At 47.9% G+C, this 15307-nt stretch overlaps 7 protein-coding genes across 7 annotated transcripts, besides 2 other annotated features; 4 read left to right on the top strand and 3 right to left on the bottom strand.

Annotated features, from left to right (window-relative positions):
- Positions 1-515: 515 nt before the first annotated feature.
- Positions 516-4826, top strand: TSTA_091510 (guanyl-nucleotide exchange factor, putative; the record flags this gene model as incomplete). The annotated part of the gene is made up of 3 exons (XM_002478828.1): positions 516-924; positions 982-2199; positions 2251-4826. The coding sequence occupies 3 exons, from the start codon at positions 516-518 to the stop codon at positions 4824-4826; spliced, it is 4203 nt and encodes a 1400-aa protein (XP_002478873.1).
- A 79-nt stretch (positions 4827-4905) lies between these two features.
- Positions 4906-4942: a sequence feature (A-rich).
- A 528-nt stretch (positions 4943-5470) lies between these two features.
- Positions 5471-6742, top strand: TSTA_091500 (RING finger domain protein, putative; the record flags this gene model as incomplete). Its single annotated transcript, XM_002478827.1, has 3 exons — positions 5471-6073; positions 6123-6375; positions 6438-6742. The coding sequence occupies 3 exons, from the start codon at positions 5471-5473 to the stop codon at positions 6740-6742; spliced, it is 1161 nt and encodes a 386-aa protein (XP_002478872.1).
- A 175-nt stretch (positions 6743-6917) lies between these two features.
- Positions 6918-7931, bottom strand: TSTA_091490 (mitochondrial inner membrane nuclease Nuc1, putative; the record flags this gene model as incomplete). The annotated part of the gene is made up of 1 exon (XM_002478826.1): positions 6918-7931. One exon carries the CDS (start codon positions 7929-7931, stop codon positions 6918-6920), a length of 1014 nt encoding a protein of 337 aa, XP_002478871.1.
- Positions 7932-8691: 760 nt separating this feature from the next.
- TSTA_091480 (ZIP metal ion transporter, putative) lies at positions 8692-10421 on the top strand (the record flags this gene model as incomplete). Its single annotated transcript, XM_002478825.1, has 4 exons — positions 8692-8749; positions 8813-8943; positions 8983-9018; positions 9042-10421. 4 exons carry the CDS (start codon positions 8692-8694, stop codon positions 10419-10421), a joined length of 1605 nt encoding a protein of 534 aa, XP_002478870.1.
- A 220-nt stretch (positions 10422-10641) lies between these two features.
- Positions 10642-12283, bottom strand: TSTA_091470 (uncharacterized protein; the record flags this gene model as incomplete). The annotated part of the gene is made up of 2 exons (XM_002478824.1): positions 10642-12053; positions 12253-12283. 2 exons carry the CDS (start codon positions 12281-12283, stop codon positions 10642-10644), a joined length of 1443 nt encoding a protein of 480 aa, XP_002478869.1.
- Positions 11232-11284: a sequence feature (GA-rich).
- A 76-nt stretch (positions 12284-12359) lies between the features above and the next one.
- TSTA_091460 (trafficking protein particle complex subunit 2/Sedlin, putative) lies at positions 12360-12994 on the top strand (the record flags this gene model as incomplete). Its single annotated transcript, XM_002478823.1, has 2 exons — positions 12360-12550; positions 12607-12994. 2 exons carry the CDS (start codon positions 12360-12362, stop codon positions 12992-12994), a joined length of 579 nt encoding a protein of 192 aa, XP_002478868.1.
- A 275-nt stretch (positions 12995-13269) lies between these two features.
- On the bottom strand, positions 13270-14549 carry TSTA_091450 (isochorismatase family hydrolase, putative; the record flags this gene model as incomplete). Its single annotated transcript, XM_002478822.1, has 3 exons — positions 13270-13916; positions 13969-14390; positions 14440-14549. 3 exons carry the CDS (start codon positions 14547-14549, stop codon positions 13270-13272), a joined length of 1179 nt encoding a protein of 392 aa, XP_002478867.1.
- Positions 14550-15307: the final 758 nt, after the last annotated feature.

Raw genomic sequence — 15307 nt, 5'->3', positions numbered from 1 at the left:
TGATCAACCCTCCAGATTCTTGCACTAAGCATTGTCTGCAAAATTGTCCGATAGCAATAAAGTAAACAGTCCCGGACCCAAACACCGCCGACTTGGTGAGATGACCTAATTATCCGCTTCCTGTCTCTGTCAGACTGATTCGTTGCTCTTTCACGCTTGGTCAAATGCTTGTTTTCGACGGCTTGACCCTTGGGTTTTGAATGCTTCAGCCTTGCTAACTCGCACCGTCCTACCAGTCTGTGCCCCTCCCGCTGCTGATCGGACAGTTTCAGGGGATAACCAGAAATCCGCACTCTTCCGTCTTACCACGTCACAAATCAGGAACATATTCGATTAAGACATTGTTTACACTGGGGCGACCACCTCTCGCTGATTTCCTCATTTCAGACACCAGCCATGCAAGAGGTATAGGCCTGCTGCTCAATCGATTGTGCGTCGTTGTCAAAGCATGAGCTACCCGGAGCCATCGCAACAACCATAAATTCGCTCCAGTGATTCACGACCCCGTCTTCGCCATGCAACGCATCCGAGCCAGGCTCGCCTCTTCGGATGGAAACGACAATAAACGATACAGCTTAATCTTTGCTCCTCATGCGCGTCGTAGCGAACATGTTCCCCGTCCATCGCCGTCATCGCCCCAAATAGACCGCCGCGTGTCTGACTCCGGCCCTCGCCCTAATGTGGAAGAAGGCACAGCAGTGGATAGCGAAAAAATGGAGAGACCGAATATATACGATCATGATAATTCAAATCATGGAAATGGTACAACTGGCTTTTCGATGGCTAGCTCGTCCGAAAATAGTGCAGCCATGAAGAGGAACCGATTCAGCATGTTACGATTTCGTCATGCGTCTGATCCTCAGTTGTCCGTTACCTACTCTCAGAGTGAGAAGGACGTACCGCCAGTACCTCAGGTTCCTCCACGTAAGTTTCTACTACATACTCTAGATATAATGCTTTTACTTACTTGGGGTTTGAAAGCGCCGACGATTATAACGACGGCTCCGACAAATACGAACCTGGAAAAATCCGCACGCAAAAGCAGGCTTCGCAATCCTCTCTCCAGAAAGGCATCGAAAGAGGCTATCAACGTGAATGCCAGCGGGTCTGGCCTTGCAAAATTACCACATTCACAGACCTTAGGCGGCCACTCTCGCCTTAGCCATGAAGAACCGGGCCGCCTTTCTACCTCTACATACCAAAGTGGAACCAACCCCTCTGAACAAGACATGCGATTCTCTGAATCGTCTCGGTCAGACCAGGGCTCTATTGAAAGGGGTCCGGTGAAAGGCGACGCTCCACATCCAACCAAAAGACTACATATGCCACGTCTGCTGAAGAGTCATGGGAATATATTCCCACTCCCTGTCAAGCTGCAGCCGCCAGATGCTAGCAAAGCATCTAGCGGCCGTGTGTCTCCGATTTCGAATGGTGGAAATAGTGCAAGAACTTCAATGGACCCGACTACTCCAGACGGAGACCAAATATCACCACTGCCATCTCCTACACAATCTTCCGTGAAACTGGCCTCTCCGAAAGCTTCCAATCAGAATCCTCTTCTACGAAAGAACTCCACTATCTCTGCTCGCTCGGGACACTCAGCTTCGTCGGCCAAAGTTCGCTTGGGAAGGCGCGGACGTTCGTCAACCCTGAACTCATTTATTGAGGCTTCACGTAATGGAGATGATCCTGATAATTCTTCATCCAACCTACCATCGGGTCGGAACTCGATCTCCACAAATGGGCGAAAGAGTTTTGGCGATTTATTCGGTTTGAGCCATAGGTTACGTCAAAACTCAGAGTTATCAAGCCATCGAGACAGCCATAACAGTTCCCGTGCCCCGGGAACACCAACTTCAGTCACGAGAAATAATTCAGCACTGGCGTCGCAGACTGTGGTGGCGTATCCAGACCGGGACGAAGACGACACTCCTGCAACATATCTTACCAAACTCCAAGAGACTGTTCCAAGAGGATCAGTTGGCACGGCTTTGTGCAAATATGACGACGAATTCTACAAGATTGCGTTGCGTAAATTTATGCGAACTTTTGCTTTCTTTGGTGAACCTATTGACATGGCCATCCGTAAACTGCTGATGGAAGCGGAATTGCCAAAGGAAACTCAGCAGATTGATAGGTTTTTGCAGGGATTCGCGGATCGGTATTATGAGTGCAACCCGGGAGTCTTTGCTACCACAGGTACGTGCTTAACGTGTAGAAAAAAATCGGACACTGCTAATTCAGATATAGATCAAACATATTTCATAGCGTTTTCCATTTTGATCTTGCACACGGATGTGTTCAACAAGAACAATAAACGGAAGATGCAGAAACAGGACTACGTAAAGAATTCGCGCATCGAGGGGGTTTCCGAAGAAATACTCGAATGCTTTTATGAAAATATTTCATATACACCATTCATTCATGTTGAAGACGAATTGAATCTCAACTCTCGACAGCATCCAAAAAGAAAGGGTCTTCTCAAAGCTGCAAGCTCTGACCACCTAACAAGAGCATCGAGCCAACCTGTTGACCCGTATGCTGTCATCCTAGATGGAAAATTGGATACATTGCGCCCAAGTCTGAAGGAGGTAATGAACATTGATGATCCTTATAGCTTCCCAGATTCGGAAGGATTCAGAGATATTGAATCTTTACATCAAGCGTTCTCCAGGTCTGCTGTTCTGCAGATTGTTTCGGCACGATCTCGGCCAGATGCTTTTATGACATCAACAAACATGGAAGACACTGCTGATTCGCACCCTGGCTTGGTTGACATCAAAGTCGTGAAGGTCGGTCTACTGTGGCGCAAAGATCCGCGAAAGAAGAGGGCGCGCTCTCCATGGCAAGAATGGGGTGCCCTTTTGACTTCGTCGCAGCTGTACTTCTTCCGTGACTTATACTGGACAAAGTCTCTTATGTCGCAGTATGAGAACCAACGCAAGAAAGGATCACGATTGCCGGTGGTTTTCACCCCCCCTGTCACTGATTTCAAGCCGGATACTATCATGTCCACTTCAGATGCAGTTGGGCTGATCGATTCAAGCTACAAGAAGCATAAACATGCATTTCTTTTGGTTCGCCACAACGGCCTGGAAGAGGTGTTTCTTGCCAACTCGGACGCCGACATGAACGATTGGTTGGCAAAGTTGAATTATGCAGCAACATTCAGAACTACTGGTGTACCTTTGAAAGCCACCGTCGGCGCTCGATATGAAGGCCAGAAACATCAAAGTATGACTCGTATTGATTCCACTCATTCCGAGTCGTCGCAAGTGCAAGGTGAAGGAACTACACCTGAGACCAAGGAGTATGTTGATGCACGCCTCGCCGAGGAGATGTCTGCTGCACGGCAACAATTGATGTCTCGAAGGATCGCGGAGGGCGATGAAAAGTTGATTGGCTATCAGAAACAACTAGACGACCTTCTCAGAAATGCTAGGCATCTTCAGCTGTTGACTCCGGTCAATACGAGGGCGCGGGAAAACGTCATTCTAGCTGCTGGGCGCATGGCTGCTAAACTGCGATGGGTGCGATTGGACATGTGGCGAACAAGGTGTTATAATCATTTTCTGTCCTTGGATCTTGGTATAAAGCCAGTTCCTGATGCACAGAAACGATCCTCACTCTCGACTATCAAACCCGTATCCCCTACGGCAAACAATTCGTCACTAGCGGGACTCAATTCCACTCATTCTTTGCTTACAGCGCCTTCGATAAATGAAGCGGTATCTTCCGAGCCTACATCGCCAATGTTACCGGAGACCTCGGTTGGTTCAACTGACTTTTTATCACCTATCGTTACGGATGGTTACCGCTTCAATACATCCTCATTCACGTCCTCTCAGGCCCATGATGGAAAGCAACCGCCTCTCTCACCCATGACTGAAAACCCGCCTCCTGCTAATGGTGATAGGCCGAGTGGAACCCTGAACAGAGAACCGTCAGTTCTGAGCACCGGCAACAGGAGCGAGGGGCCCGGTTCAAGCATTCTCAGCTCCACGGCGCATATGAGTACAACCAACATTGATAATTGTGAAGAGCGGGTGCTCCGCGAAGCTGGTCTTCTTGGAGTTGACGGACCTACTGAGTCACCTAAGCCGTCTCCCAAGCTTGGGAATGACACTGAAATTCCCGAGAAACATATTGACGAAAAATCTGAGTCTATTACAGATCATCGTCTTAACGGGCATCGGCGTAGCTTGCAGCGAACGTTGAGAGATTCACACCATAAACCAAGTCATCAACGCAGCAAGAAAGGTAGAGACTCAGCCTCTAGTATCGGCCTTGTGGATAATCCTGCCGGCAGCGAAGGGGAGGGATTATCCAGGAAAGATGCCAACTTTACTTTGCACGGAAAAAAGGCTTCTGTCATCACATTTGGTTCCGAGTGGGCCAACATCTCCGCAGAGGAGAGATTGAAACTACGCAAGCCCGCGGCTTCTGAGGAGGCTAGGGCATCCGACTCAAACCTGATTCGTGACACGCGTGGATCAATCAGTTCTGCATCTATTCATAGTGCTCGACCACAGTCAATGCGCAGTGCTAGTACAGCGACAGTACGAAGCTCTCGCTTTGTGGATAGCATTTCTGTCAACAATGGTATCCCAGAGGTTCCGTCGTTGGATATTGTTCTTAAAGAGAACCAAGAAGAGGAATCAGCTGCACCGTCTGCAGGTCCAAAAAATGCTTCGACCACATCGGCCACCACAAATGACCTATCTAACGAAAACTTTCCCACCCTCGAAAACGGAGAATTGATTGACCCAATCTCAGGCCAAGAAAACCCAAGATTGAACTCTCATGAACAAGCCGTTGGTGCATGATTATTACCGATTTTTAATAAAAGTGACTACGTATCGAGTTTTGATGACGATGTGATTTGTTTTGGTCATTCCTTATACCTTTTTTTTCTTTTCTTTTTTTCCTTTTTTTCCTTTTCGTTACTCTTGATACCCCATCCATTCTCCACCATACACACATACACTACTACATCAAGTACTTTTCTTTTTCTCTTTCCTCTTTCTTTTCTTCAACATCCATTACAAGGATAGGATAGGTTAGGTGTTTCTTCTGTCAGTTTTTCGGGTCAGCAATGGATCTATTTTCAACATAGCGATTATCTTGTCTTTTTCTGCTTCGGTTCTGCTGCTACATAAACTTTGTGGGGGTTTTTATGTTTTCGCGGCAAAAATTGGATTGAGCTGAGCGTGAGCATGGGTATGGGCATTACAGTGTGTTTTGTAGGAATTTATTGACATTGACATCTTTTTGCTGCTTTCTTCCTCTGGTGTAGTTTTTGACTAGGGTTAAGTTATTGGGGTAAGGGTAGTTTCCACTCAACGTCATTTCTGAGCTTTCACTAGGTCGACCCACTTATCAATCTCGACTCTGCACAAATTCCGATGAAACATCTCAACTCCCATCTTCTTGATTAACTTATACGTTATAGAAGAGGAAGAAAAATAAAATGGCACACTCCAAACGCAACACCTCCCTCCCCCATTTTACATCCTACGAACGTTCCCTCTTACGCTCAAACTGGGGTACTCAACGCACCCGCCTCTCACGCGAATCCTTCCTACCTTTCGGGTCTTGTCAACTCTGCCTCCAACCCGCGCGAGAACCCGTCGTCGCCTGCGCACACAATGGGGATTTATTCTGCCGCGAATGCGCGATTAGCGATCTATTGGCGCAACGGAAAGAGATCAAAAGGATGGAACGGGAAAGAGAAGAAGATATGCGACGAGGTGCGGAGGAGGAAGCTAAGATGATGCAGGAAGCGAGAGAGAGGGAGTTGAAGGAATTTGAATTGGTTAGTATGGGACTTGAGGGGGCGAGTCAAAATTCGGGGAATAATAAGAAGAGGAAAGCGCCGACTATGATGGATGGGAAAGAGGATACAGGTTGTAGCACAACGGCAAGGATCGATAAGGTGACGGAAGAGTTTCGACAGAGAGAAGTTGAGGTTAATGGCAAGCGGAGGAAGGTGTTTGAATTGAGTGAAGCGGAGATTTCGCGGTATGCGAAGACGGAGCTTGAGAGGCTCAAGAAGAAGATTGAGCAGGAAAAGGTATTCCCTCCACCTCTCCTATCCGCATATAATGCTAATGCTGGTATAGGCAGAAGCAAAATCAGCTCTACCGTCATTCTGGATCCCCTCCGAAACACCAGGTACAGAGAATCAAGCGAGCAAAAATCTGAAATTATCGCCTATATGTCCCGGGTCCACGAAAGAGAATCGACATGAATACTCGCTCAAGACATTGGTTGATGTAAATTTTACAGAGGAGAAGACAGAATTAGCTGGGGGGACTACGACACGGATATGTCCAAGCTGTAAGAAGAGTTTGACGAATGGGCTGAAGGCTATGCGTATGCTTCCCTCCTCTTCTTAGGGTCTAATAGTTGAACAATAAAGCTAATTTTAGTGGCAGTCACAAAACCCTGCGGACATGTAATTTGTCAACCATGCGTAACCAAATTCATGACTCCAGAGACAACAATCGATCCCCACAGAACAGACCAAGAGGATGCAGCTATCGGACGTATGCTATGCTACGTCTGCGAGACGGATATCACGCCTATCAATAAACATTCAAAATCATCCAAGGAGAAACACAAAGAAGGGAAAAGCGGGAAAATTAAACCTGGTCTGGTGGAGATTAAATCTGAAGGGACTGGCTTTGCGGGTGGAGGGGATAATATGGCTAAGAAGCAGGGTGTTGCTTTTCAGTGTTGATTTCTTGGAGACAAAATCTTGGATATATCTGTTTCGAGCAGCTTGGTTGCTACTTGGACTAATAGATTTAGTGCCCTACGTAAAGGCTCTATGAACGCCATGAAATGCATACATATACACAGGTATAGAAACAATGATACAGTGCCTTCTTTCGGACAGTAACCAGCTGAATGAATCATCGCTTAGGCACCGGCAGCGATTTCTGCGAGTTATTAAACTCCCTCACCACAATATCACACCGAACTTCCTGACACAACCGTCGACGCCGAGAAACATCCAATTTCGTCGCAAACTCCAATCCACTAGCACGCTCAACAGCCTCAACGGGGACCTCAAAGTCCGTCAGTGGTTGGGTATTCGGAATCCGAGCATTGGGGAGCACAAATGCTCCCAAGGCAACTTTATCAGTGGGGTTTGTGCCGTGCTCCGCAAAGATAACCTTGTAGAAATGTGTGGGGACGGCGATATTTGGTGGTTCGCCAATTACTTCATAAGTCACTCGGTACTTGCCATCGGCTTCCTTGCGAGGTAGATACAAAGGTCCCGTAACGATGCGGACAGAAGGGTACGTCTTGGTGAGATTGCGGCAGAAGTCCTCGAAGTGAGCCCAGTAATCGCGGTTGAATCCCTCACCCACTTGAGGGCACATGTTGCTCAGTGCAAATGTAGCGTCCATTGCGTCCTGACTCCATTTTGCGTCTGCGGCGGGCACCTGATGACCTCGATCGTAGCCCGAGCGGAAGTAATCGGACAATTTCCCTCGAAACATCACTGGAATAGTCGTATCTTCGACAAAGACACTGTGCTTGCGATCTGCGTTCTTAAGCGAAAGTGAGTACGGAGTAATGTGTTCGGCTACCCACGACGGGTTTCGCATTCGTCGGTCATAGGCTCCTGTCAGGGGAAGTGTGTTGAGAGGGTCGATGACAGGACCTGGAAAGCCATATTGTAGTAGGCCAGAAGGGTCGACTGGGGCTACCGCTGCGATAGCCTTCGCCGCTAGGGCAGGTGGTGCAGGAATGGGGTTTGGTACAGGGGTCGTCGGGTTGTTGAGAGCTTGAACTGGCAGTGCAGCTGTGGGAGAGGGAGTCGGTTGACGGGTGGGTTTTGTTGAATAGAGAAGAGCTGTCACGCCTGCTCCGGTAGCTGCGCCGGCAGCAGCAATGATGGCGAAAGTTGTTTTGGACATGTCGTCTGTCGTTTTTGTCTCCGCGGAAGAAAAAGTTCCCGTAATAACTCAGACGCGAAACAAGTCCGGTACTTTCAGGTGGAGATCAGAGACTAAATAGGCGCTCTATTGAGCTGACCTGGCAGATGACTAACTGACAGCCTTGTCGACCGTGCAACTGTTGAAGTTGTTGGAGTTTGAGATCTGATCAGATGGACAAGCCGCGTGAAAAAGGGAAAGCGCGCTGCCATCTGCACTGGCCAATCACAATTCGCTTATTTCCACCTGTCGGAATTGTTCCATTTTAGGGTTGTTAGGGTTATCACCCTAAGACTGATTTCTGTATGACTCCGAAGAATATGAATGTTATATTTTCATTCTCTATATAGAGAAGAGTATCATGCATCATTGCTGCCTGTTCTGTAAGCAACAATTATTGGACAAACCAAGGGGACGTCTTGTGATCAAAATGCGTACCTTGGGGATGGCCAACAACGTACATTGACTTGACTGGCGAGTGTTGGGTGTATAGACCAGGTCGATAGATGATACATAGTACTAGCTGATTAGAAATGTGAAGGGATTTCGAGCATATAAATATTGATAGAGCTCTCACAATGCTTGAGAGATAAGCTGTATGCGCTTCCAGTGGCGTAAAAGAAAGAGCAGACCCTCTTACATCATCACCATCCTACCCTAACTTCTTCCCAAACTCTCACGCCGCTATTCTTTTCCCAGCTTCATCTTCTGCTTCACCACTCCACGCACAGCATCAGCCAATATGGTGCTCGATGCAAATGATAACCGGGGATGGATTATGAGCGGTGTTGCCGGTATAGGTGTGTTTCCTCCGCTGAGTGGGTGTAATGGTCTAATTGCATGCTGATGACAATGCCAAACAGCTTGCGTTATCGGCGCCAGCATCATCTGCGTGGACATTATACTACGGTCATGTTTTCGAATACGCAATTTCGATATTACTACCAATACTACCTTTCTTTCCTCATCCATGGGCCTGAGTGCCGGAGTGATGGTAGGTTCTCAACCATGAACTCTATCTGGATATGTGCAGGTCACTGAGAGTCTTAGGTGTTTTCGTCTTTATATAGTATGCTACCTACTGCGAAAAAGTATCTCGCTCGATCTGGACTATCGGATTCCGTCGCTGCCTTTGCCTTGATCGGACTCTTCCTGGCCGGGGTCGTTGTCATCAGCATCTTCTCCCACATCGCACATCGTTATATCCCGTCGCATGTCGTTGACTGTACACACACTCACGAATCACACGACCGTGATCTAGAGCATGGCGTCGAGGAGGAACATCATCAACATCATGAGAGAGGACACGGGTGTAGACGAGAGTACCATGATATTCGCAAGGATCCGGGCGAGAATGATCAGATCACAGAAAGCAACGAGCGAACACCTCTTCTTCCCAGTCAGTGCAATGGTAACAACAGACGGCCAATACAAACCCTCTCGACGAAAAGCACCGGTGGACTCCAATTCCGGACGTTGTATCGTGACTCGGTCGGAAGGATCCTTGGTCGACGGGTTACGCAATTCTTGAGGCTTTCCAAAGATGTCTGCGACGAGAATGGGCCTTGCTATGGTTTCTCGCAGACGTGTGGAATTGATTGTCGGAAAGTGCTAGGCCCTCGTAGCTATTTTCTTTGGATGAACGGCAGGGAGTCGGAAAACCATACACAAGCATCTCCAGCAGTTAGTGAGCCGCAACCAAGGATCCGTGCAGATGAGCCCGATACGCCCTTGACTGTTCGCCGTGTTCCGCTCATTTCTCAAGAACAGACTGAAACTTACCGACCGGATAGTGAGCCGCAGGGAACTGATTACTTCTCTCAAGACATCCGTCGTACTGACTCTAGCTCATCCCCATCATCCCAACAGGCGGATGAAGAACGAACGGCCACAGGAAGTCAGGAATCGGCAGGATTTGAACCGAACTCCAAACCATTTGAAGATCATCCGAGTCATGCTTCCCCGCCGCATCATCATCATGTTCCTCAAAATGCCTTTCTTTCAATTGGTCTTCAGACATCATTGGCGATTGCTCTACACAAACTTCCCGAAGGGTTCATCACCTATGCTACAAACCATGCTAGTCCAACCTTAGGAATGACCGTATTCATTGCTCTGTTCATTCACAACATAACCGACGGGTTTGCGCTCGCATTGCCTCTCTTCTTAGCTATCAGATCGAGAGTAAAAGCCATTTTCTGGGCAAGTCTATTGGGAGGAATCAGCCAACCAGCCGGTGCCGGTCTCGCAGCTCTCTGGATCTGGTACAGCAATCGAGGAAAAGATATTACCGAGGGAACTTCCTGGGGTGTATACGGAGGCATGTTTGCCGCAACGGCAGGCATCATGACTTCTGTGGGGTTCCATTTGTTCAGTGAGGGCCTCAGCTTGACGCATAACCCGAATATTTGCATTTTTTCGGCTATTGCAGGTATGGGGCTGTTAGGGATTAGCTTTGCATTGACTGCTTGATTACTAGGAGTCATCAAACAAAGAGAAATTATAGAGATTATAAAAGGCGCCTGGTCCAATGGTCATGTACGGAGGCGGCGTTCTATGGTGGATATGTGTTATGCTGATTTATGATATTATTATGATGTGACGCTGTACTTACTTATACCGACACTTGGATGCCGAGTGTAATTAATGGAGACAACATTATTTTAAATTCTTCATCAAGATTGGAACACGATCATCCACCCTTCTGAGCCTGAGCCTCCCTCTCCCTCTTCCTTGCCAAATATCTCTCCCGAGCACTCGAAACATCCGAATCCGTCTTACGACTCCTATTCTTCTCCGCCAATTCCTTCAATCGCGCTTTTTCAGCTTCTTCCTCTTGTCTAGCCTTCTCCTCAAGTTGAGTGGCTATCATCTCTGTCTGACGGGCTCGTTGAGCATATCGAGCTGCGAAGGCATCTTTCCGTCCAGCGGCGGAAACACCAGGCCGAACCGCCGATGTTGCCGCGCCAGCTGATGGACCGGATGGTTTCGTCTTGGGCTTAGGCGCAACATTCAATCCGGCGCTGAGTAATTGGCGTTTATCGACTATCTGACCTTCATCGTTGACGACGATGTTGGCTCCTCGCGCATTCAATTCGGCTGCTATTTGAGCCTCGGATTTTTCCTTTTGCTCACTCTCCGTTTCAGCTGTGGTGTCGTCTACCACTTCCCCAGCAGCAACCTTCCGCGCCACTTCTTCCGTAGCTTTCATAACTTCGCCATGCGACTCCTCATCCCGCGCAAGCATCTGACGATAAAATCCCATCATACCCGAATCACCATTCCTCCTCCTTCGCTCTTCCTCTTCCTTCTCACGTTTCGCTTCCTCTTCTTCCATCCGTTTAACTTCCTCCTGTTGCGCACGATACGCAGCCGTGACAAATTTCTCTTTATCAGCAAACTCATCCCCTTCCACTTCACGCTCTTTCGCCAACAATCTATCTCGCGCACGCATTTGATCTCGTTTCCGTATTTCGGCCGTTCGCATTAATGCTTCCATGTATTTACTCGAACCGGGTTCCTCATCCTCTCCGTTATCGGAGGGCTTCTTCTTCTCGCGTTTCGCTTTAATAGTGTCGTATACGGCGTCGTAGGAATATATAGATGGATCGATTTCTTCGGCCTGTTTGGCGTGTTTTCGGCTTGTGTGTAGGGCTGCTAGGTTTTTGCATTCGGGTTCGGTGGGTTTTTGGAGGCCGTAGGTTTTCTTATCTTGTGGTTGTTGTGCCTGTCCTTCGTCGTTCTCGTCGTTGAATATACTTTTCCTTAATGTCTTGGGTCCGTTCTTCTTATCTGATAATGGTTTCGCGCCTGCAGGTTGAGTACTCGTTCGTACTAGTTTTTGTGGCTTGAATTCTTTGTCGTTGTTATTATTATTATTTTCTTCTTCTTCGTCAACGCCGCCCAATGTTGTTATCTCAATTGCGCCGTCTTGATTATCATTATTCTGAGACTCCACTCGTTCACTTTCCGAGTCTGAGTCGTCGAATATCGTCTTCTTGCGCTTCTGGCCGGCTGCGAGTGTTTTGTTCTGGTTTCCGAATGGCGATGGTTTGGATGGTTTGGCGAGGTTGAGGCCGAGGGAGAGTTTTGGTGGCATTGTATCTGTCAATATTATAGTACTAAACAGCCAAGATTTCAATCCGATAGCGCAGAGTGGCTTGTGATATACAGCGCGTATCCGTGAAGGTGGTTGTCAGGACCAAGCTGCTCCTGAGCTGTCCGCATCCAAGCCGCGGAGGTAATCCTTATCCTTATCTCCACTTGATTCCTAAGTCACGTGCTGATACGGACATTAACACACTAAACTCCACACAGAGAAGCTTAAACCACATAGCTACTAGCTTCCTTGAGTTCATCAATTCCGTACACCAATTGATACCCTCAGTTCCATATACTGAACAGAATAAAATGTCATACTACTTCACAATCCTCTCCGCCACGGACGTCCCACTCTTCAGCCTGACATTCGGCACCTCCAAAGCAGGCGGTGATGGGGTCGCACGCTTCCGATTCCCTGATTCTGCGCAATACATGAATCAATTTATTGTCCATGCTAGTTTGGATATTGTCGAAGAGACGCAATGGACAAATGGGGCTCTGTAAGCATCCTTTTCTCATTCTCTGACAGAAGCCAGCTCAACTAATCTGGTTAAAGCTACCTCAAACACATCGACACCTACCCCCCAACCGCATCATATATATCTGCCTTCCTCACCCCCTCTGGCACGCGATTCATTCTCCTCCACCAGCCACCCCAACTCCCTTCATCATCTAGTGCTGGTGCTGGTGCACACGGCATATCATCATCCACGTCCTCACTAGCCAGCACACTAGGCGCCGCAGCAACGTCACGCGCAACCTCAAGTTCTATCGCTGCAAATCCTACATCCCCACAAACGGAGGAAGCGATTAGACAGTTTATGACTGAAGTATACGAAAATTGGGTCAAGACTGTTATGAGTCCGTTTTATAGGCAGGGGATGCAGATTACGAGTCCGGTTTTTAGGGCGAGGGTTACGGCGGCGGGGAGGAAGTGGTTATAATTGTTTCGTCTCAAATCTTGAAGGCATGTCGCTTTTTGAGAGTTTGATGTTTCTAAATGTAAATATATTCTTCTATTGATATATCAATGTGATACCCCCATGTCATGATTAAACTCCTTTTGAGGTTTCGATCTCTCTAATAGCATCTTGATTGATATGCTATGCTAAATATACTTTTAGTCGTACGGCGAAACAGCCAAAAGAAAATATAGTTCAAAAGCTCAATGTATCCCGCTTGAATTTTCCTCCAAAGGCCATACGAATCAGAAATGAAATCAAGTCCCCATCTGAGCCGCCATTTGAGGCGCCAATTTCTTGACAGTAACACTCTTGAAATTCTCCAGAGCTTGTATCACATCAGCAGACGAAGTCACAGCTCCGAAGATCCCGCCTTCCATTTTGATTGAGTCCAAAGTGCTGGTATGCAGCGATGGTTCCGTGGCAGCACACGCATCCTCTACAACGACACAGTCAAACCCTCGATCATTTGCTTCACGCATAGTTGTTGATATGCATACATCTGTAGTTACACCTGTGAGAAGAAGGTTTTTCACACCCTTGTTGCGTAGGAGTAATTCAAAGTCTGTATGGGCGAATGCGCCACGGCCCGGTTTGTCAATGACAGGTTCATCGGGAAGTGGATAGAGTTCGTCGATAGTGTCGTGTCCGACTTCTCCTCGGATTAGTAGTCGACCTAATGGTCCTTGGGATCCGATACCCAAGGCAGATGGATTGTTGCGAGATCGGTGGTTTTCTCGACTAGATAGGGTAGACAGATCTGGTCGATGGCCTTCTCGCGTATGATATATGGGGAAGCCAGCGGCTCGGAAGTTTTGCAAGAGATTTTGTAATCGAGGAATTATGGCGCGGGTAGGGGAAATGTCATATCCTTGATACTCTAGGTATCCTCCAGGGGCACAGACTATCATCATTATCAGTATGCAGTAATAGTGTTCAGATATCAGACGACTTACAATCCTTTTGCATATCAATAATGACAAGCGCAGTAGTAAACGGTGTAAAAGTAGCATCATGAGGCCAATCATAGGGCTGTGCAGCAATTTGACCTTTTTTAAACTTCTGAATAACTGGTCGTGCTCGTTCAATAACCGGACCATGATTGTGCGCCGGGTCTGTGACAGTCAACGTCCAGAATCCCGGAGTACCAGCTGCAAGAAGCGAAAACGGACAATCTGTCAACCGTGATGTCCGTCTTCGCTTCCGAGTCTCTTCTGTGAGTCCGTTGCGCGGTCGATACTGGCCGCCACGGTCACATCGGAGCCAGACCTTTGACGTCCGGCCGGGCTTCTTGTCATTTGGCGTACTGGAAGACTTAACAACAACTCTGTAGCCATGCACCTTACCATGAGCATGCACTGCTGCTAGAAGACTTGCTCTTTGAGAACATCAGCTCTGTTCCATGACATGGGGTAGCGCGAGCCTACTTGTCTGGATAGGTTGCTTCAGGAGGCGGGAGCAGTTGCATCTCCGTGTCTGGAATATCTTGAAGATCACTCGGAGCATCCAGATTCAAATCCGGTGTATCGGTAGCCATTGCAGGATAAACTTGGAGGTCTATTAGCAGTCCATCAAGTCAGCACGAACTCCATACGGGAGCGGAAGCCTTTTCGCGGGACTGCGCATCTCGTTTTATCTCTTTCTTAAAAACAAATAACGTGAAGTTCGGAATTGATATTGAAAATGACAGGTGCGTGGCAGCAATGGTAATAACATAGCTTTTATCCAGAGGTAATAAAAGCCCGTGCGTGGATGTAGCGGTGGACCGGGACGAATGACGTGTAAAGACCAGTATCAATTGCGATCACGACGGATGCGCGACGAGTATAAAAGAATTAAGATCAAAAAGCAACTACCCACTCACTCTAGAAGCTTATAAGGTCTTGTATTGATCGCCAACCGCTGATTCCGAAGCGCAGACGATACGCGTTGGCATTGAACGAGTTGTCGCCTTATTCCTATGGTCACGGCGGAGCTCCAGACTCAAAGATTAATTATGCGCTATACTACTTTCGGTTAGGCTTATCGGGCCGACAACATCAAACAGACAGCCCAATCAGGACTAGTCTGCTGGATAATCACGGGACGACAACCTTGGCGGTGAGAGTGAGGGTCTCCCGCATTACTTCTCCAGTGCATCAACAAGACATCAATCAACGTCAACAACAACACCACAACATCGCCAGCCCCCCTTCGACGCCCCCGACCTCGAAGTCGGGCAACCGCAGTCAGAGCAGGAGGTAAGTCATTATTCTCGACTGCTACGACCCGGGTTGACTGCCCCGACTACGATTT

Source organism: Talaromyces stipitatus, genomic scaffold (assembly GCF_000003125.1).
Source record: "Talaromyces stipitatus ATCC 10500 scf_1105507295527 genomic scaffold, whole genome shotgun sequence".
In the NCBI taxonomy this organism is placed as follows: domain Eukaryota; kingdom Fungi; phylum Ascomycota; class Eurotiomycetes; order Eurotiales; family Trichocomaceae; genus Talaromyces; species Talaromyces stipitatus.
This window is presented reverse-complemented; position numbering and strand designations above follow the sequence as displayed.